General features: G+C 41.8%; 2 protein-coding genes across 2 annotated transcripts; both read left to right on the top strand.

Moving 5' to 3' along the window:
* Window positions 1–46: 46 nt before the first annotated feature.
* On the top strand, window positions 47–3295 carry LOC122133264 (IgGFc-binding protein-like). Its single transcript, XM_042709046.1, has 6 exons — window positions 47–594; window positions 890–1086; window positions 1339–1477; window positions 1896–2224; window positions 2389–2962; window positions 3147–3295. Coding segments are annotated over exons 1-6 (1680 nt in total). The 5' UTR covers window positions 47–155; the 3' UTR covers window positions 3149–3295.
* A 5970-nt stretch (window positions 3296–9265) lies between these two features.
* On the top strand, window positions 9266–15567 carry LOC122133291 (IgGFc-binding protein-like; the record flags this gene model as incomplete). Its single annotated transcript, XM_042709168.1, has 9 exons — window positions 9266–9787; window positions 10041–10608; window positions 10793–11394; window positions 11686–12250; window positions 13311–13507; window positions 13762–13900; window positions 14155–14483; window positions 14661–15234; window positions 15417–15567. Coding segments are annotated over 9 exons (3498 nt in total), but the record flags the coding sequence as incomplete, so codon positions are not given.
* Between the last annotated feature and the right edge of the window lie 7720 nt (window positions 15568–23287).

Here is a 23287-nt window from a genome sequence, read left to right as displayed (position 1 = left end):
TCTTTCTCTCTCTCTCTCTCCACTGACAGCTGGATGGTATCAGAGTGAATCTCCCTCTCCAACTGGACGACGGGAAGGTGCGAGCTTATCAGAATGGCCTCTTCATCATTCTGCAGACTGACTTTGGTTTGGAGGTGACCTATAACACCGTCTCCATGGTCAGAGTGGAAATGCCATCCTCTTACAAAGGCGTACTGTTGGGCCTCTGTGGCAACTACAACGACAACCCAGCTGATGATTTTGCCCTACCCAATGGTACCGAGGCCCTTTCAGCTGAAGACTTCGCCAAGGGCTGGGTAGTGGCTCAGGAGGGTGTGAAATGTCAGACAGGTTGTGGTTCTCAGTGTCCCACTCCCCCGCCAGACAAGCAGGAGGAGTCCAAAAAGTTGTGCGAAATCTTGAAAGACATTAAGGGTCCATTTTCGAAGTGCCATACAACTGTTCCCCCACAAGAATACTTCAATAAATGCGAAAAAGACCTTTCAGACCAGGGGGGGAGTAAAGATGTCCTCTGTCAACACTTGCAAAACTACGTTGCTGTCTGCCAGGAATCTGGGGCTTCGGTTGACAGCTGGCGAAATGAAACATTCTGTCGTGAGTGTACCTCATATAATGTGTACTCATACTATATATATGATATGACTTATAATATATATGATATGACTTATACTATATATATATGGTATGACTTATACTATATATATATGATATGACTTATACTATATATATGATATGCATATGCTCTTTGTGACTGCATTGTCTGCTTTAATCTGATCTATAAATAGCGAAGCACCACTGACTGAATTCCAATTTTGTTGCCGAATGCCAATTTTCCAAACCACACTCACCCAAAGCATTTGATTTTCTGCTCAATTTCTCTCTGTCCTAGCTATGAAGTGCCCAAAGGACAGTCAGTATGAGCTCTGTGCTGACACCTGTTCCACTACCTGTGCCAGTCTAACTACACCTCAGAAGTGCTCACACTGCCAGGAGGGATGTGAGTGCGTGGATGGATTTGCATTTGACGCAGGGACGTGTAAGCCATTTGGGAAATGTGGATGTGTGGCTGATGGACAATATTATAAGGTTTGTGTGTGTGTGTGTGTGTGTGTGTGTATTTGTGTGTGCGTCTTTGTCTTTAGGCGTGTTTCAATAGATTAACCTGATCAGGTTCTGATCAAGATGGTTCTGGTCGAACCCAGCTTTCGTTATCGACTGTCTGGTTCCTTTTCATGGCAAAGCAGGATATTCCACATTTGTCATGGAAGTGGTGTAGTGTTGTGTAAGCACACTGGATGTGAGTAATGGCTCAGCATTTGCTTGCGTGTTTTCCTGTAGTCTGGGGAGGCGGTGGTGAGGGAAGACTGCACAGAGAAGTGCACCTGTGTAGATGGTGTGTTTTCATGCGAGCAAACACAGTGCACAGCAGAACAGGTCTGTGATATCAGGGGAGGAGTAAGGAACTGCTATCAACTGGGTGAGTCCCCTGTCTTTGTTACTGGATATTGAGTTGAGGAAATATTTTTTCGTATTTCTTTCCACTTTGTCCTATACAGTTGGCAGGAAGTGAAGAAACAGATTATGACAGAATTTATTCATGAAATCTAGAAAGAATGATGCTTATTATTATAATTATTGCTATAATAAATAATGAATTTAATTGAGATAATTTAATCAATAATGATTTATGTTTGTAGTAAATTATAGTATTTCTTTCCACTTTGTCCTATACAGATGGCAGGAAGTGTTGAGTGAAAAAAAGCAAAAACAGATTATGACAGAATTTATTCATGAAATTATTATTATTAATATTATAAACAATTCATTTTATTGACATCATTTAATCAATATTGATTTATGTTGATCATGTTTTTTAAATTGATCGTCCTGGAAAGACCCTTGTGAGGCAAAGAAGTGTCGTGAAAAGGAGAGGTGCGTCACAAATGGCACCAATGTCCAGTGTGTGGCAGAGTCCAAGGCTACTTGCTGGGTCATGGGGGATCCGCACTACCGGAGCTTCGATGGAAAGCTTTTCTCTTTCCAGGGCAAGTGCATATACACCCTGGCTCAAACGACAGGTCTGGACGACACTCTGACTCCTTTCAGCATTGTGACTGAAACCGAGATGGAAAATCTGCACAGAGGCTCCTACGTAAAGACCGTAACCATCAGCATTGAAGGTGTCAAGATCGTTGTTGTCTATCAGGATCCTGGCACAGTGGTGGTGCGTAACATTCAATTCAAATCTTATTTCAAACACATCCTCATTCATTATGTTGTGCATTTACAAAACTGTGGTAAACATCCACATTTTGCAGTATTCAAAAAAGAAAAGATCACTGAGCAACTAATCTCAGACTGAATCTGATAACATGTCTTGTTTTCCAGGTTAATGGCTCCATTGTTAAGCTCCCTCTTACTCTCAAGTCTGGGAAAATCAGAATTACCCAGAAGTCCTACCAGGGTTTCATCAACACAGACTTCGGAGTGGATATTGTCTTCGACTGGGGGGAGGTCTTACAGGTCACTGTGCCTAGCAGCTACCACAACAATCTTGAGGGCATGTGTGGAACCTACAACGGTGACCAAGCAGATGATTTCTCCATGCCCGATAGCACCCCCCTCACCAACCTTACCAAGTGGGCAGAAGCCTGGAGCCTCCCTGAGTCCAACAGCACCTGCTGGCACTCCTGCCAAGGTCAATGCCCAGTCTGTACAGCAGAGGACGAGGCGCTCTATAAAGAAACGGATTACTGTGGCGAGATCGAAGAGAAAAACGGTGCATTTTCTACCTGTCATGCCAAGGTCCTGCCAGGGAAGCTGCTAGATGACTGCCTTTACAACATGTGCATCCACGACGGAGACAAGGGGATGCTCTGCAGGGTCATGACCAATTATGCCAAAATCTGCCAGATGAATGGTGCAGAGATTTCTAAACAGTGGCTGAAGAAACTCGGCTGCTGTAAGTATTATTTCCCTCAGTCAGTTTAGTGCATATTTTGGAAAATGGCTCGATGGATGTGGTTGCTTATACGACTAAGTAATAACTCTGCTCTTAATTCTTCTTACATTTTACTTTAAAGAGTTGAGTAAAAATCTGTATATGCAAAATTACATAATATTGTTCAATTGTTTTGCTGAAACAGAAGTCTGAAGAGAAGGGGCTGAGTCGCTGAAGAAGATACTGAAGGAAATATCTAGGTATCTCTACACAGAAACCAAACTACAGCATCAGCCAAGAATACAACCGCAGCAATTTTGCTCTCATCCAGTAAATGAGTAAAACAAATATATCCGCCAAAGTAAAAAGCCACATAACTAAGGCTATGTATCAATATCATGTATTCCAATTCATATAATACTACTTATTTGTAATGCAATGTAATCACATGCATCACAAAGTGTAATCACATGTACCGCTTCTCTATTGATATATACAATAAACATGTTGCATAATAATTCTGTTTGAATCTTTTCATTTGTTTGTGGAGATCGGTATTTTAAGACTTCATTGCCCCAGCAGTAACTGTGAACAACAATAATGTATTTTAAGCAATTTATTTCACATCTATCTTTCTGTGTGTATGTGTGTGAATTAAAAATATACGTCGACAAGAACTAGCTCATTTATGTCACTTGAACAGCCATAGCCAACACCTATGTAGTGAGATATGACTGGTCATGGCATCTGTACAGAGATACATTTCTCAGCAGGACTCAGTGTTTCCCAAGGACTGCATAGAAGTTTGGAAACTCGTATCTCTGGACTAAATAAAGGTTTTTTCCCTATCTACAACGTCAATCAAAGTTTCTTGGGTAATTTTATGCCACTGCAAGAATAACAGAATAACTACCTAGATGTGAAAGGTCTGAAGGTCTGCTGACAAAAAATGTCTGGCTGACCATTTGAATGTTAATGAACACGGTGTGAATGTGATACATTCTTGTGGGGGATGGATGCACATGAGTTGCAACTACTTAGAAAGTATATGAAAAGCACCAATATTTTTTGGTATAGTAATCAAAATATGATCAGATATTGCATGCTATAGCAAACTTACTGAATTAAGCTAAAAGAAAAGCCAATATACTTACTACTTACTAGATCAGTTTCAGTAGAATGTACTTTAAAATCACTTGTATTTTAATGACATTTCTCATACCAGTATTTTGTATTTTACTTTGATACATTTGATGAGCATGTATACAATTTGTTTCATGTATTTGTGCCCATCTCTGTACGGTGGTCTGTTCCATGTCGGCAATTAGGCTACCTGAGTGTATTTCAAGAGCAATCCTTGAGGGGTAGACCAAAAGTACTGCTGTCAGTGACATAACATATTTGCTATTCTCAGTTCAGTTAAGTTTGGATAGACTTGCTTTATTGGTTTTTCTTTGGCACACATTTAATCTTAATATCTACAGCAGGTAGATATACCTCCCCAACCTACCAGTGCCAATTTCCTTTCAAAATCAAGACAAGCCCCAGGCAAAACTTGACTTTTCAAGATCTACAAACGTCCCTGGCTTGGTATATTAACACAGTAAACATAATCTTATGTCTACCCTCCAGGGGGACAACTTGGCAGAGTGAAGCATAGACATGTGAGGAATCAACCACCGACACCACCCACAGCACACAACAAAGGCACACCTGGGTTCAAATGAGCCAGTATTACATCCTTTGACTTGTTTAATTTGTAGTGTCACACATCTTCCAATTAAGAAAAATTGACACAGGCCGGCGCCCAAGCTCTGCATGCTCCATTACTGACAGAGCTGCACCACTACACAAACAGTATTATCCATGCGTGGAATCTCAATAAAGGATAACGTTGTCATCAGATCCTGTTTCAATATGTTTACATTTGTTTCAGTATATTTGCATTTTGAATAGCTGAGCAAGTCTGCATACTACATACAGGAAGACAATTGCCACAGGGCCGCGCCCAAGCTGCGTGTGATCCATTATTATCGGAGGCATCACTACACAAACAACATTTTGCATAGCGGAAATGTACTCTACCCAATAAAGGATAAAGCTATTATCAAATCCTGTTTCAATATGTTTACATTGTTCAGTCTGCATACTATATAAAGGAAGACTCCTGTTATAAATATCTCAGTGAACTCCCACTGGGCTTCAATGAAAGGTATGTAATAATAATAATAATAATAATACTTTAATATTATATAGCGCTTTTTTCTAGGTACTTAATTGCTAAATATGTGCTTAAATATACTCATTTTTTGTATGGTCATTGAGACACTTAACTGTATACCTGTACTAGTGAATGTAGAGGTCACGCACAATTATATAGTTTAAAATGTTTCAAGGATCATATTGTGTGCTGTTTTCAGCCATGCATACCAAACCACTTTTATTTTATTTTCAGCCATGGATACCAAACTACTTTTATTCTTCTTGGCTGCAGCGATAGCCTCAGGTACGAACCAGACCTGTATCATATCAAATCATAATGGGCCTTGTTGCATTTTTGCATGTGAATTGTTGGTCTCTAAATAATAAGTTACACATTTCCTGTGAATGTCATAGTTTACTGAATAGCTTGGACATTCAGTGAAAACATACTTACATACTAAAAGGTCTAGTGTCCTCAATGTAATTTTATCACACATCAAGCAGAGCATTCAAAGCAACTTGTTTCAGAAACATGATACTGGGTAGCTAGCAGAGGATTGAATGTCGCAAGGATTTAAAATTTGTAAATAGCAGATTTGCTGAAAGGACTTTTGATTTATTTATCAATATTTTATCATAATCCCTTGCAGAAACAATAACACTTCTTTTTTTAACTTTCTTCAAGCAGATTTTCTATTTCTTGTATAAAAAATGCATTATTTAAATATTTTTTTTAAGACTATCATGTTTCACCAAGCATAAATTACACCTGATATTTTCTCACCTGTTTGGTTTTAGCAGTGAGTGGGTGTCCTGTTGGTCGAGAATTTATGACTACCTTCTTGACAAACTATCTTGATGCTTATTATTATAAACCAAAACTTCAGCTAGCTATTACGGCCCATGAAAACCCAGCCACAGTGACTGTGAGGAGTCCTTTTTTCAGCCAGAGTGTGCATGTGCCCAAAGGGAACACAAGATGGATTGATTTACCAGCCAAGACCATGCTGTCAGGTCCAGGGTTATCAGACAAATCTGTCCGGATTTCCTCTAACAGTGACATCACTGTGGTGACATCAAATATCAGATGGTCCTGCGGAGACAGTAGTGTGATCCTCCCAACATCCAACCTGGGCAGGGAATATGTAGTGTTCACACCAGATCCAAGTGTACTGTCTGCTCTTTTTGCTATCGTAAATGGTGACGGAGATAACGTGGTGGAAATCCTGCCTTTTGCCGACATGTCTGTCAAAGGCATGGAGCACTGGAAGCGCGGGGGAAAAATTACCCTCAAGCTAAAGCCTAATGAAGTCTACCAATTTATGAGTGGTAGCACGTTCACTGGCACCAGGATCCTGTCTACACAACCTCTGGCTGTTCTGGTGGGAGACCAGTGTGCTCGGAGCACGGGAGGCTGTGAACACGTATATGAACAGCTAATCCCAACAACAAGTTTTTCTAATCACTATTTGATTCCGAGTATGACTAACGACCAAAGAGACCTTGCATATGTGGTTGCAGCTGATGATGATACAGATGTTACAACTTCAAATCAGCTACAAGACAAAAGACTCAAACTTAATGCAGGGGAAAGCAGGCTAATCCCCATAGTAAAAGGTGAATCTGTCATTGTAAGGAGCAACAAGAGGGTGATGGTGATGTACTTTGGAAGCAACCATCCACACGACGTGTTTCTCACCATCATTCTCCCGACGTCTGAGATGTCAAATAAGTGGACGTTGTACTTACAAAAAAGTTATATCAACACGGCTGTCATCGTCTCTGAAGTCGAGGACTTACACACAATCAGCGGTGTGACAGGCTGGAAGCCTTTCGGCTCTGATGGGCGGTATGTGTGGGCCATGAAGTCACTTGGTATAGGCAAAGGTCCTGTCACCATCTCTGGAAAGGCCCTCATGACAGTTTATGTCTTTGGTGGCAAAAGTGTACACGGTTATGGTACAACCGGGGTGTGTTCCACAGGTGAGCTTTTATTCACACCTCAACACTTACTATAAAATATAACAATCCAGTAAACTAGTTGGTCATATTTAAAACAAGCACTAAACTGTGGTGAATATCCACTGAAATTGTTTTTGATTTTATGAAACTGAATTGGACTGAATGTATCCTATCTGAATGAAGCCAGATGTTTAGGTATTGCATAAGATATTGTGTGAAAAATATGTTATTTCTCATTTCCATTTATTGGTAGCTGTGTAGTCACATTGTGTCATCAGTTTTCATTAAAACGGTCTCTCCCTACAGTATATATAATGTTTGAAATTAAAAAATGACTGTTTCAGGAGTTGTACCAACTTCACCACCTGACCCTTGTGATGGTATCACGTGCCGGGAGAAGGAGGAATGCAAAAGGGGTGTTTGTGTTCCCATATCAAGGGCAACCTGCTCGGCTCTTGGGGATCCCCATTACACAACCTTTGACGGGAAACGCTATGACTTCCAGGGCACCTGCACCTACACCATGGCAGAGGTTTTGAAGAAAGAAGCAGGCCTCATACCCTTCACAGTCCAGGCCAAGAATAACCACAGATGGAACAAATGGGTGTCTCTTGTGAGGAAGGTCACAGTGACTGTGTACAATCACACAGTGGCCATCAGAAAAAGAAGGGGCGCGGTGGAGGTAAGCAACAAAGGTTAAACCAATGTAGACACATTTCACACAGAAATGTCGCTTTTGTGCTTGCTCCAGGTGGGGTTCAGTGGTGGTACATTGATATGAAAATCGCTGGCTCAAATGGTCCCTTTTTAATTTTTTTTATGTTTTTATCAGATACTGGTTGTTGGCTGATTGAGCAACATCAGCCATCATGATTTGCTCTGATTGCTCTCTGAAGAGTAGCCTTGGGTGAAAAACCTTGTGGCACATTGATATGAACATTTTTGGCTCAAACCAGTGGCCATATTAGATTTATTTATTCTTTTATCAGATACTGGTTGTTGGCTGATTGAACAGGGACTTTCTGAAGACTAGGGACTGCATTGCATGTTGAATGGAAATTTTTCAAACTCAAATCTAGTTAAAGGCCAGAAAAAAAACCTATTTTTATAAAAAAAAAGGCTTATTATTATTTTATTAAGATTATTAAGATTTGCATTCCCTTTGTATACACCTGATGAATCTATTTGTAATATAAAATGTTGCTGACCCACAACTAGGGTGGACCACTTAGAACTGAAGTCAACAGGTTTTATAATGTATCTGAAAGGCTTTAGATATCTTGATGTTGATCTAAAAATAACCCACCTCTTCATCAGGTGGATGGCGAAATTATGTTCCTGCCTGTGAGTCTTGTGGGGGGAAAGCTTCAGGTGGTCCACAGAGGAAGGTATGCCGTTCTGACAACAGATTTTGGCCTGAAAGTCTCATATGACTGGAGTATGATGCTGTACATTACAGCACCAAGCAGCTACTTCGACACAGTCGGCGGACTTTGCGGGAATTACAACGGTGACCGTGGCGATGAATGGACCAGTCGGTCTGGAGGTCGACTCTCTTCATCCCTCGAGTCTGCAAAGAGCTGGAAAGTACCTGACGGTGACTTGTTCTGTCATGATAACTGTCGTAATAATTGCCCCAGTTGCTCTCCGGCCCAGCGAGGCAAATTTAGTGGGAATAAGTACTGTGGCCTCATGACTGACTCCAATAGTGTATTTGCCAACTGCACGGGCAAAGTTGACCCCAACATGTTCTTCGACAATTGCGTGTATGACATATGCATCAATAAAGGCATCAGAAGGTTCCTGTGTGACAACATGGAAAATTATGTGGCTGCATGCATGGCCGAGGGCATCAAGATCGATCGCTGGAGGACTCTTGCTAACTGTCGTAAGTGTAGCCTAGTAAAATAAAAAGTATATAAAATGAGCAAATTACAAAATGTCATGTTCTTAGTTTTTAAGCAGAAGAGTAATGTGCAAGATGTATTTACAAGATATTATTTACATTAAACAAGGAAAGAGGTTGTATTTTTTTCTGTTATTTTTTGACGTCTTTGTCCTTCTTCACTGTTGTTGCTCACAGCCATAGATTGTCCTGCAAACAGCCACTTTGAAGCATGTGGCGCAGCCTGTGCATCGTCTTGTGCTGAGAAAGATGCCGCATCCACCTGCCAGCTGCCCTGTGTAGAGGGCTGCCAGTGCGACAAGGGTTTCGTGCTCAGTGTTGACAAGTGTGTGCCAGAGACCTCGTGTGGCTGCACCCACAAAGGGCGCTATTACCCACCAGGGAAGACTTTTTGGACAGACAACACATGCTCTAAAAAATGCACATGCAATTCTGGAAACCTTCAGTGCACTGACACCAAGTGCAAGAGTTCTGAAGTGTGTTCTTTGAGGAATGGCGTGAGAGACTGCTACCCACTCTCCTACGCCACCTGCTGGGGCTCCGGTGACCCACACTACCGCTCGTTTGATGGTAAGAGATTTGACTTCCAGGGAACGTGCACATACTACCTGTCCAAACTAGTCAACACTGAAGATCCAACTTTGAAACCTTTTGAGGTGCAAGTCCAGAACGAGAACCGAGGCCGAAACAAGGCAGTGGCCTACACCAAGACAGTCTTGATCAAAGTGTATGGACACACCATTGTGTTGAGTAGTGATAACCCGGGAAGAGTACTGGTAAGTTCAATCATGCAAAATTCACACACATGTTACACACATAGAACATGGTTGTAATGCCTCTTAATAGGATATGATTTGTAAAGTTGGACATACAGTAACTAATCTATAAACTAACAATGAGTACGCTGTTTTTGTTCGTTTTTTGTGGTACAAAGTTAGCGATAACACAAAAAGACAACATATTCTTTTTGCTTTTCACTGTAAATTCTCGGTGAAAAACTGACATGAGATCTTCTCTTTTACTCTCAAGCTTAACGTTTTTGTAAACTTGCCAATTACACTGGAAGAGGGACGACTGTCAATTTTCAGAAGAGGCCGGACTGGAGTGGTTAAAACCGAGTTTGGCTTGGAAGTGCAGTATGACTGGAGAAGCTATGTGTCAGTTACTCTCCCAAGCACCTACAGTGGAGTGGTGGGTGGCCTGTGTGGAAACCTCAATGGCAATGGTCACGACGACATGCTTACACCCAACAACACCAATGCCAAAAACCCAACCAAGTTTGGTATAAGCTGGAAAGTGAAGGATGACCCTCGGTGCAAAGACACATGCGAAGGCCAGAAGTGCCCTGTGTGTGACATCAACGCAGAGGCGAACAAGGATTTCCGAACAGCCTGTAGCATCCTCAAGAACAAGGCTGGTCCCTTCAAGGACTGTCACAGCAAAGTGAATCCAGAGCAGTACTATAATGACTGTGTTTATGACATGTGCATGTATAATGGCCACTCTTCTGCTCTCTGCAATGCCCTCAGCACATACACCACGGTGTGCCAGGAGGCCAAAGCCAGGATCTACGTTTGGAGAACAAAGACATTCTGTCGTGAGTACAACAGTTTTTCAGGAAAAAAGGCGTCCTTGGGTCAAGGAGTATCTCTTTTTGCTCTCTCTATGTGATGTTATACTGTTTCTAACATGATTGATAACGATGCAAACGATCATCTTTTCTATTGGCGAATGGTCATTTCACAGAGATGTTTATGATTTCTATGGTTTTTCTTTGCCAGCGCTGGCCTGCCGGGCAAACAGCCACTATGAGGTGTGCATGTCTGGCTGTTCTGAGATGTGTCGCGGAGCCGAGGAGCCAGAGAGCTGCGAGAGCGCCCCCTGCAGGGAGGGCTGCGAGTGCGACGACAACTTTGCGCAGAGCGACGGACAGTGTGTGGCAGAGGATCAGTGTGGCTGTGAGCACAAAGGGCGCTACTACCAGCAAGGACATGTATTTTTCCTCGGTGACCAGTGCACAGGCCGTTGTGTGTGTGGGAACGACGGCAGGGTACAATGCCAAAGCAACTTCTCTTGCGGGCCCCATGAAGTGTGCCGCATCCAGGACGGGACCAAGGCGTGCTTCCCCACTGCCAGAGCAGCTTGTTCTGTGTCAGGGAGGGGACACTACAGCTCATTTGATAACAGGAGGTTTAGTGTTCCTGGGAACTGCGTGTACAAAATGGCAGAGGTCGTCAAGGACCAAGATGGTAAGAGGGTTCCCTTCAGTGTGGTAGTCCATCAGGACTCAGCACCCAATCATCCGACGGTTACCCGCAGTGTCCAAATACAAGTCAATGACTACAACATCATCATGCTTCCTGGAAGAATCTGGGAAGTAACGGTAATTGCATATCCCATAGCTGTCTAGCTGTCTACTGTACTAGCTGTCCTCTGTCCTGTGTCCCCCCCTTTGCTTCTTCAAGCAACCTAGTTTTGTTAATTTTTTTGTGAACGTACAGTTAAGTATTTACCATGTTTTACTTCTGTACTTACTTCATTTCATTTCCATATTCTTAATGTTATCCTGAAAGTACTAAATAGCATGATAATGAACAGAATCTTGCAATATTGCAATCCACATCTTTCACTGCTTTGCCGTCTCTCTTTCTCACACTCTCTCTCTCTCTGACAGCTGGATGGTATCAGAGTGAATCTCCCTCTCCAACTGGACGACGGGAAGGTGCGAGCTTATCAGAATGGCCTCTTCATCATTCTGCTGACTGACTTTGGTTTGGAGGTGACCTATGACACCGTGTCCATGGTCAGAGTAGAAATGCCATCCTCTTACAAAGGCGTACTGTTGGGCCTCTGTGGCAACTACAACGACAACCCAGCTGATGATTTCGCCCTACCCAATGGTACCAAGGCCCTTTCAGCAGAAGACTTCGCCAAGGGCTGGGTAGTGGCTCAGGAGGGTGTGAAATGTCAGACAGGTTGTGGTTCTCAGTGTCCCACTCCCCCGCCAGGCATACCGGAGGAGTCCAAAAAGTTGTGTGAAATCTTGAAAGACATTAAGGGTCCATTTTCGAAGTGCCATACAACTGTTCCCCCACAAGAGTACTTCAATAAATGCGAAAAAGACCTTTCAGACCAGGGGGGGAGTAAAGATGTCCTCTGTCAACACTTGCAAAACTACGTTGCTGTCTGCCAGGAATCTGGGGCTTCGGTTGACAGCTGGCGAAATGAAACATTCTGTCGTGAGTGTACCTAATATAATGTATACTCCTACTATATATATGATATGACTTATACTATATATATGATATGACTCATACTATATATGTGATATGACTTATACTTTATATATGATATGACTTAAACTATATATGTGATATGCATATGCTCTTTGTGACTGCATTGCTTTAATCTGATCTATAAATAGTGAAGCACCACTGACCAGTGCAAAGAATGTCTTGATGTCACAATGACTGCTGCTAGCACTGGAACATTTTATTGACCCATTTCACTCCCAGTTTGTTCAAATCCTCAAGGTGCCGTGTGTAGGATTTAATGGCATCTAGCGGTAACCCGTCCCTCACCCCTTTTTTTCAAGCGTGTCGGAGAATATACGGTGTCTGTCAGGTGCCAGTAGCTACTTCCAAAATGATGTCATAGTTTAAAGGCGCATCGAGAGGCCAGAATATATCAAGTGATGACGTACATTGACAATACATTGAATTTGAATTGGTTGGCTAAATGTACCTATCCAGTAGAAAACAGGCAGCTTCGGCGTGACTCTGTCATCAACAATTTCCATGTGGGAAAGGCCACCCCAATGTCTATCCTTGTTTTCTACTGTCGCCTGTCCCACTTTTGGTTTGCTCCATGTTTCCGCTTCTTTGACAACAAGGATCACGCTCCCTTGCTTTTTGCGCTAAATAATGCTACATTTGTAAAAAAAAATCACCAATATATGAAAGACCCTCTCTAGAATCATTGTTGTCCATTCTGGGCTACTGTAGAAACATGGCAGCGCAACATGGTGGCCTCCGTGGAAGATGACCTGCTCCTATGTAGATATGAATGGCTCATTCTAAGCTAACGAAAAAACAAAACAATCCATAGTTACAGGTGATTGTACACTAATAAAAACATAATTGTGAATACTATTCAATTCCTGCTAATGGATCCCCCTAAATCCTACACACTGTACCTTTAAAAGCGTTTCAACTAGACTGAATTCCATTTTCGATGCCGTGTATCAAACCATACCCACCCAAAGCATTTGATATCCTGCTCAATTTCTCTCTCTCCTAGCTATGAAGTGCCCAAAGGACAGTCAGTATGAGCTCTGTGCTGACACCTGTTCCACTACCTGTGCCAGTCTAACTACACCTCAGAAGTGCTCACACTGCCAGGAGGGATGTGAGTGCGTGGATGGATTTGCATTTGATGCAGGGACGTGTAAGCCATTTGGGAAATGTGGATGTGTGGCTGATGGACGATATTATAAGGTTTGTGTGTGTGTGTGTGTGTGTGTGTATTTGTGTGTGCGTCTTTGTGTTTAGGTGTGTTTGCCAATTGATTAACCTGATCAGGTTCTGATCAAGATGGTTCTGGTCAAAGCCAGCTTTCGTCATCGACTGACTTTAGTTCCTTTTCATGGCAAAGCAGGATATTCCACATTTGTCATGGAAGTGGTGTAGTGTTGTGTAAGCACACTGGATGTGAGTAATGGCTCAGCATTTGCTTGCGTGTTTTCCTGTAGTCTGGGGAGGCGGTGGTGAGGGAAGACTGCACGGAGAACTGCACCTGTGTAGATGGTGTGTTTTCATGCGAGCAAACACAGTGCACAGCAGAACAGGTCTGTGATATCAGGGGAGGAGTAAGGAACTGCTATCAACTGGGTGAGTCCCCTGTCTTTGTTACTGGATATTGAGTTGAGGAAATACAGTTGGCAGGAAGTGTTAAGTGAAAAAAAAGCAAAAACTGATTATGACAGAATTTATTCATGAAATCTAGAAAGAATGATGATGATAATGCTTATTATTGCTATTATTATTATTATTATTATTATTATTATTATTATTATAAATAATGAAGTTAATTGAATAATGAATTATGTTGATCATGTTTTTTAAATTGATCATGTCCTGGATAGACCCTTGTGAGGCAAAGAAGTGCCGTGAAAAGGAGAGGTGCGTCACGAATGGCACCAATGTCCAGTGTGTGGCAGAGTCCAAGGCTACCTGCTGGGTCATGGGGGATCCACACTACCGGAGCTTCGATGGAAAGCTTTTCTCTTTCCAGGGCTCGTGCATATACACCCTGGTTCAGACGACAGGTCTTGACAGCACCCTGACGCCTTTCAGCATTGTGACTGAAACCGAGATGGAAAATCTGCACAGAGGCTCCTACGTAAAGACCGCAACCATTAGCATTGAAGGTGTCAAGATCGTTGTTGTCTATCAGGATCCTGGCACAGTGGTGGTGCGTAACATTCAATTCAAATCTAATTTCAAACACATCCTCATTCATTATTTTGTGCATTTACAAACACTGTGGTAAACATCCACATTTTGCAGTATTCAAAAAAGAAAAGATCACTGAGCAACTAATCTCAGACTGAATCTGATAACATGTCTTGTTGGCCATGTTGTTTTCCAGGTTGATGGCTCCACTTTTAAGCTCCCTCTTACTCTCAAGTCTGGGAAAATCAGAATTACCCAGAAGTCCTACCAGGGTTTCATCAACACAGACTTCGGAGTGGATATTGTCTTCGACTGGGGGGAGGTCTTACAGGTCACTGTGCCTAGCAGCTACCACAACAATCTTGAGGGCATGTGTGGAACCTACAACGGTGACCAGGCAGATGATTTCTCCATGCCCGATAGCACCCCCCTCACCAACCTTACCAAGTGGGCAGAAGCCTGGAGCCTCCCTGAGTCCAACAGAACCTGCTGGCACTCCTGCCAAGGTGAATGCCCAGTCTGTACAGCAGAGGACGAGGCACTCTATAGACAGAAGGATTACTGTGGCGAGATCGGAGAGAAGAACGGTGCGTTCTCCGCCTGTCATGCCAAGGTCCTGCCAGGGAAGCTGCTAAATGACTGCCTTTACAACATGTGCATCCACGACGGTGACAACAGGATGCTCTGCAGGGTCATGAACAATTATGCCAAAATCTGCCAGATGAACGGTGCTGAGATTTCTAAACAGTGGCTGCAGACACTCGACTGCTGTAAGTATTATTTCCCTCAGTCAGTTTAGTGCATATTTTGGAGAATGGCTCGATGGATGTGGTTGCTTGTATGACTAACTAATAACTCTGCTCTTAATTCTTCTTATATTTTACTTTGAGGAGCCAAGTAAAAATCTGCATGCAAAATGACTTAATATTGTTCAATTGTTTTGCTGAAACAGAAGTCTGGAGAGAAGGGGCTGAGTCGCTGAAGAAGATACTGAAGGAAACCAGCAGAGTTATCTCTACACAGAAACCAAACTACAGCATCAGCCAAGAATACCACCGCAGCAATTTTGCTCTCATCCAGTAAATGAGTAAAACAAATATATCCGTCAAAGTAAAAAGCCACATAACTAAGGCTATGTATCAATATCATGTATTCCAATTCATATAATACTACTTATTTGTAATGCAATATAATCACATGCATCACAAAGTGTAATCACAGGTACCACTTCTCTATCGATATACAATAAACATGTTGCATAACAATTCTGTTTTAATCTTTTCATTTGTTTGTGGAGATCGATATAGAACATTTTAAGACTTCATTGCCCCAGCAGTAAAACAATAATGTATTTTAAGCTATTTATTTCACATCTATCTTTCTGTGTGTATGTGTGTGAACTAGCTCATTTATGTCACTTGAACAACCATAGCCAACACCTATGTAGTGAGATGACTGGTCATGGCATCTGTACAGAGATACAATTCTCAGCCAGCCTGGATACTTAGAGAAGTTTGGAAACTCGTATCTCTGGATTAAATAAAGGTTTTCTCCCTATCTACAACATCAATCAGTAGATTTTTTGATAAATTAATATATCAGAATTAGAGTTTCTTGGGTAATTTCATGCCACTGCAAGAACAAATGATTCTCTGTTGTTTAAGTGCAATAGCTCAAGGGGACTAATTGTAGGTTGCTGACAAACTGAACAGTCATCATGACATGACTACCATATGCTGTCTGTAGTGTTCTGTGGTGCCCCAAACCTGGCAGAAGCCCTCCCTAAATGTCCCAGGAATTTATAAGTTGAGGGAAGCAGACAGGAAATGTGCCATCTTGGACATAATTCTCTGCCTCCTTTCATGTAATCTATATGTAACACTTGCTTACATTCAATCTGAGATCTGGGCCATCAGAAGATGTCTAGGTGTTTTTCAGGTGCGCAGTCAATCACAACAAACAGGGTTTGAGAACTTTTAGATTTTAGTGACAAATAATAATTTATATATATACAAAGCTCAAGTCTGTCAACATTTAAAAATGCAAAATAAAAAATCATCTCAATATCAAAACCTTAAATTAACTCAAACGGTTTATTAATTCCTGTTTGTTTTATTTAAAACTCTATTATAATCTATTTGCTTCTTATTTAACTCTATTTTATAATCTATTTGCTTCTTATTTGTTCTGTTTTATTTCTTTACAATAGTTAAATGTAGTTTTCTTTAATTTCCTATTTTATAAAATGATATATATATATATACATATATAGTCTTTAATAAATAGTAAATAAATAATTAAATTCTCTAATAAAGTTTTATCTAATCTAAATTCTCAACCAAATCTTTCAAATTCACATAACCCAACACAATTGTACAGGCTGGCAGTTCAAACAGTAACTCAACATAAATCGATATCATATTTGCAGTACATACATTCAAATATTCGCTCAATTAAATATATTCAAATTACCAGTGTGTTTATTCATCTGAATTCTTCCCTGTGGGTGTGTTCGAAAACTCTTAAAATGCTGTCCTACTACCAGGGCTCGAAATTAACTTTTTGGCTTACCAGCCAACATGGCTGGTAGATGAAAAAAATTACCAGCCAATCATATTTTTTACCGGCCAAAATTAAACCTGGAATTTCAGACATTGTTTGACATAAACAACCTTTACCTATGATTTTAATATCATTGTAAATCACTCTCAGAATGGAATAAACAAAATCAACCAATATTGCCCAATTTTCTGGTGACAGCCACAACACACGCTGTATGCTGTACCCGGGATCCGTAAAGGCCCTCCTTCACAATACAACATACGCTGTCTGAAGCTCAGTTTTATAGATTTGGGGTTTTTAGTATGTGTTTGGTTATGCTGGGTGGCTGGCTGGCTGGCGTGGATGTAGGTCTTCCCGACAGGTACTCCTTTCTTCTCAACCAAACTATAGAGATACATTATTTAATTAACTTTTGCATGACCACAATTTTTTAAAGCACATTCAAGAGTTGGCTATTAGAAATATACTTCAGATGAATGAATTTAACCAAGCCTACAAAAAAAATCTAAATTAAGCTTTGAAATGACACCTATATGATAGATAAATATTGTCCAACTAACAATGTAGCATACATATTCAAAATCAGATTATAGCCACCATAGTCTTGCTGACATAAAACCGCATTGAAAAAACAGAGGGGAGGCAAACAGTACCTCTGCAACAATGAAGGGGGCGTGCGAGAGCCCAACGGTCGGGGCTATGCTTGTTCTGCCGTTGCTCTTCTTCTACGCTTATACTACCACCGTCAACGTATTTCAGCCACTGCTGTGGCTCCCCATTATTCGCGATAAGCCACCTACTGCAACATTTCCTTGGTGTAGCTGTAGCTGCTGTTGTTTCTTCCTCCCTAGATGTTCTCTGCACCTTTGCTGGAGGTGATGCACCGGCAATGAATCGGCACATTATTTTAGCTTTCGTTTATATACGTTAACTTGCGTGTGGTCAACTAGGTCTATTTCAACTTTTAATTTGCGCTCCAAATATTAGAACTTTATAAACTTGGTATTTGCGGGCAAAACACTAGAACTTTGTGTTCGTTGGCAAAATATTAGAACATTGTATTCGCGCGCAAATTGTTATAGTTGTATACAAATTCTAAGAACTTTGTGTAACCCTTACCCCTCTCCCACTGTTCGTGTTGGCGTTGCGAGCTATTTTTAACCATGGCGGGCGCGGTAATCGGTAGCTGTACTCCGCAATTTCACTCGCCAAGTGGCGGAGCCTCGGACACAATTTAGTCGCCAGGCCAAAAATCTACACGCCATTGGCGCTTGGCGGGTGCTAATTTCGAGCCCTGCTTACTACCTTCCTTCTCTTAGGCCCCGTCCACACTAGCCCGGGTAAATGTAGAAACGCATAAATATGTCTGCATTTGCACCTCCCGTCCACACTAATACGGCATATTCCGACACTGAAAACGGAGCTTTTCAAATACGCTCCCCTAGCCGGAGACATTTCAAAACGCCGGGTTCGCGTAGTAGTGGGGACGGGGTCCACGGAGTTTTTCAGATACGATGACGTTCAGTTGCCATGGCACTGGGGGTAGCTTACGCTTGAGAGGCTATAAACATGGAAGGTGAAAGGAATATGCTGCTCTGTCTCTATAATTTATTCATCAGTTTAGTCAATGTACTTCAGCTACAAGTACTTCTACTAAACAGATACGCGTTACTTCTACGCATTGGCTGTCACTTACCCTGAGCAGCAGTTGCTAAGCACTATGTAGAGCAGTGGTTCCCAAACTTTTTACAGTCCCGTACCCCTTCAGACATTCAATCTCCAGCTACGTACCCTACGTTATTTGCAGGCGATTGGGAAGATGAGCGAATTAATTTGACAGGCTGTAGGAGGTGTCAACCGTTGAAAAGGGGGGCGTGGCCGGAGCGGAGTTCAACACAGACGTGACATTTTCTCAGTGGTTTTGTTTTTTAATTAATGCTTGTTCATCGTTGCGATCGTTGTTGTGTTTAGTAGAAATAAATACAGCCGTGCAGGGCAAAATACAGGGGAATTTGGGCGATTTTAATGCACAAAATGATGTTTCCGTCTGAAAGTTGCAATTCTGTTTCAAAGGGTACATTCCGCGAATTCCTTCCGTTTTCTGTTATCGCGGAAATGTTCTCCCCGCGTACCCCCTGAACCACTTTGCGTACCCCTGGGGGTACGCGTACCCCAGTTTGGGAACCGATGATGTAGAGTAACTTGGTAGTGTAGCTGTAGTTATATGTAGGTGCCTGCCATGCTCATGTAATGCTTCTACACGTGTTCAGTAAAAAGCTGCATAAAGGTTACCCCGCTGCCCCGCCGATCCTTTTATAATACAGAGGATATTACATCTAGCGACGAGGAAATCGGTGAGCTCGGAAGAAGTTGGAAAAATGACCAACAACTTCAGTTTTTAAGGAGGCTAACGCTAACCAAAACGTGATAAGTTGAAAAGAGATGCTATGCGATAGACTCGTGTGTGGGATAGCAGACGATCGCATACAGAGGAGATTGTTGGAGACTGCAAATAGGGATGTGCATGACCTACAACGGCGACCGAAAACGTCTTCCATTTGGGGTCTCCTCCAACCGGAACCAGGTGTTCCCTGATATCACATTACATTAGCATAAACCCGTTGAAACAGTAAGGCTGTGTTCGGATTCTTAGATAGCTGTCTAATCCTTGATCTCTAGTTGGACAGGTGTCTGACGAGAGAGGTCCTTTCGGGGGAAGGTATCTCAAAAACCGTTGATTTCGAACAGTCTATTAAGATAGGATGTACGGCAACATGACGCTGTGTCATCATCCTGTGTGTGCTTATTTGCTAGCTAGCAGCTACTGTTAGCGACCTGGCTAACGGATACATCGCTAACGAAACAGACTATTTTTGTTAATCAATCATGACATAAGTACATGGTACACTGTTTATTTCTCGGTAACTTTTTTAAAAAATTACCAAAAAAAGCAAAGAAACGTACATCGGTGAATACTTTTGTGGAACTTCGACGATTTCATCCGCCATCTTTTTTTAAATTTGTCTCCGGTTAGGGAATGGCGCAGAGAGTTATGGGTATTACCTGCCGCCATAAGACAGCAAGGCAGCTCAGATGCTCTCTTGAAAAATGACCGTTATGTGACGTATTTCAAGGTATCTTACTAAAGAGGAAGAGAGGGTTTAAGACATTTCGAACAGTCCTTGCTCTCTTAATAGGAAGAAATGAAGGAAGGAAGGGAGCATTTTAAGCCTATTCGAACAGGGCGTAAATGTAAGAAATATTGACAAACAAGACAATGGCATTTAAACAAATGTATTCAATGACAGTAACACAAATGCTTAAAAACATGACTTGACCTGATTTTAGACAGACAGACAGATATGAAAACATAACAAGAACTGATTTCAGACAGACAGACAGACAGATATGAAAACATAACAAGAACTGATTTGAGACAGACAGATAGATATCAGGATTCCCTGCTCACTCCTCATAGTAATGGGGGATTGGGAATGGGTTCTGTTGTGCTGAGGTGGAGGGGCTGGGAGATGGGTTTGGTGGCATTGCAGGGGGCATTATAGGGGGCATTGGTGGCTGTTCATCTGGGAGTACTAGGGATATTGAGGCGGCTGGAAAATCATTGAGAATCCGCCTACAATTGCATTTGTGAGCCTCTCTACAGTCCCTGTTAGGCTGCGTTCACACTTGACTTCTTTTTTTAGACTGCCAGCGCCTTTTTTACATGCAACTCTATGGGAAAAGGCAAAAGGCGCACGCCTTTTTAAAAAGCGGCCGCTTTTTAAAAACTTCTAAAAAAAGCGCAACCCCTGACGCCTTTTTGAGTTCAATTTTCTCAACTTTTCAGAAAAGCACTGGGTGACGTCAAGCGCCTTTTTGACAGCTGACCAATCAGGACGAGGAGAGTAGGTACCAACGTACCTTCCCTAGTAACCTACTACCTTAGTTTAAAAAACATGGCAGACCAAACTCCGTAGTTCATCGTATTTGTACCTAGAAGTTTTTAGTTTTACTTTTTTTTGCTTAGATTTTTAGAAAGTTACTGAGAAATAGACACCGTACAATATAAAAACCACATTATTGTAACTGAAAACTACGTGTAGGGGAGAGCGGGGTAATGTGAGACATTTTTTACATTTGCTCTCCTCTAGGCGAGCTAAATTGATATATCAGTCAAATTTACACATTTCCCATTAATTCAGGATGTCTCCTAGCAATTGAAATTATCAGAATATCTTCAGGACAAAGGGCAGTGAAAATATGATTGTTTTAAAAAAAGTGGTCTTGTGTCTCACTTTACCCCAACATAGGGGTAAAGTGAGACAGACCAGAGAAATCAAGGGGGTAAAGTGAACCACTTACTTTTTCCACTTTAAAACTACCATAACAACACATGTTGTAACAGTAAGAATCCTGACAGCTCGATTGACAACCACACATTCCAAAACTAATATCGGACTAGTAACAGAATCAAGGGGATTGGTCAATTAAGCACATTTTTCTAAACACTTGAAAGTAACTCCGAACAAAATCATATACAACATAATATAATTCAAAATGTTTTTGTTAACATTCAAATGACAGATAAAACCAGTTAGATTAGAACACTGTGTTCTAATCTAACTGGTTTTATCTGTCATTTGACTGTCATGGGACCATAATCAGAACCAGCTAGAACAGCCTGGGACTCAGAACACAGGACTAGACCCACCTGGATTAGAACATCAGCCTCATACTCATTTTGTATTTTGTTGCAAAGTTAACTAGGACAAAGTCACCCACGGACAGATCTGTGTTTCCAGGATCACTTCTCTCATCCTCAGAGCTCTCTTTGTCAAACTCATCATCAAGTGGGACAGGGACAACACTCTCCTCAGACCCGCTATCTATGATTTTCTTTTTGGGTGCTTTCTTTTTCGGTTTTCCCTTTTCTTTGCTATTTTGCTTTTTTCCTGCCAGTTTCTTTTGTCTCTCCTCATAAATCAAATCAAATCAAACTTTATTTGTACGGCGCATTTCATACAAGGAGGTAAGACAATACGCCTCACAGTAGGAAAGAAAGGGGGAGGTTTACAAACGCTTGTAAAAAAAACTCAGATTTTCCAGAGATCAATAAACAGGAAATAACGTACTAACCGCACTGGCACCGTAAAGGACTACTCAGCATGGTCATCGTCAAAACTAAGAGACATAAGCCTTTTCTATTGTCTGCTTCTCAGGAGTATCAGTTAGGATGGCTGTCTTCACACGCTTTCTTTTGGTTTGTGCTCTGGGGGGACATTTGGGAAGTGGTAGGATTTCACGAGGAGATACATATCCAGGTCGGCTCGGAACACATGGCACATCTGAGTCAGCTGGCAAGCACATCCATGTGGACCACGCGCAGTGGATGGACCTGCATCAGCGAGTGGATCATCTGCAGCAGGTGGTTCATCTGCAGGTGGTTCATTTGGTGCAAACGCTTCCTCAGGGAAAATATCTCGGTTATATGGGAAAATCCCAGTGGACCTGAATCCAGAAGTGATATTCCGTGGTGTCACAGCTGACAAGAAGGCCTCATTCACAGGTCCTGCAATCTGGTAGATGGGGACTGTTTTGCCAGGGTTAGATCTCTCTCCACAGTGTCTCACTTTACCCCACAGCATTTGTCTCACTTTACCCCACAGCCACTTTTTTTTTTAAAACATCTCTTAGCAATTCAGGCTTATCTTCACTAGCATCAATCACATGGTTTTATATGTTGGAAGTTCATCAACATGTATGATATAAGTTTTTCTACCTGAATCAATTTGCTTTGACACAACAGTTGATTAAGTTCACATCAAGAAAATTTACTTTTACATGCAAAAAACACATTTTTGTGAAAAAACATACTTTCCACAGCACCAGCACCAACCTCTCCTTCATGGCAAGGGGAGAATGGGAGGGGCTTGAAAACATAATGGTCACATGACCACAAATGTGTTCCGTTGCCTAGATACAGGGGGTGTCTCACATTACCCGGTGTCCCACATTACCCCGCTCTCCCCTAAGAGGATTTGCGAGGTGTCTGAGCTACCTAGCTAATGTTAGCATGCTACAAGACGTTAGTGATTAGCAATTCCTCTGTGTTTTTGCAAAGCATCTGCCCCAACTTTCTTTTCCCGACATTTACATTTATCTTGTACATAATCCATCCCCAAAAACCGGAGATTTCAAGAGTACAGAAACTCTCCTGAGCAGGCAAGAGTGCCAATATGGGCTAACGAGTTGTAGCTAAAG

The sequence above is a fragment of the Clupea harengus genome, chromosome 11, assembly GCF_900700415.2.
Source record: "Clupea harengus chromosome 11, Ch_v2.0.2, whole genome shotgun sequence".
Taxonomy (NCBI): domain Eukaryota; kingdom Metazoa; phylum Chordata; class Actinopteri; order Clupeiformes; family Clupeidae; genus Clupea; species Clupea harengus.
The sequence above is the reverse complement of the archived record's forward strand: the minus strand, read 5'-3'. Positions and strand labels throughout refer to the sequence as shown.

What these genes read in the sequence shown, in the direction of transcription:
- LOC122133264 (XM_042709046.1), top strand. Translation starts at nt 156, where the DNA reads ATGGTCAGAGTGGAAATGCCATCCTCTTACAAAGGCGTACTGTTGGGC. An exon ending in GCGAAATGAAACATTCTGTC is followed by an intron (nt 595 to 889) that starts GTGAGTGTACCT and finishes TCTCTGTCCTAG; the next exon opens with CTATGAAGTGCCCAAAGGAC. An exon ending in AGGATCCTGGCACAGTGGTG is followed by an intron (nt 2,225 to 2,388) that starts GTGCGTAACATT and finishes CTTGTTTTCCAG; the next exon opens with GTTAATGGCTCCATTGTTAA.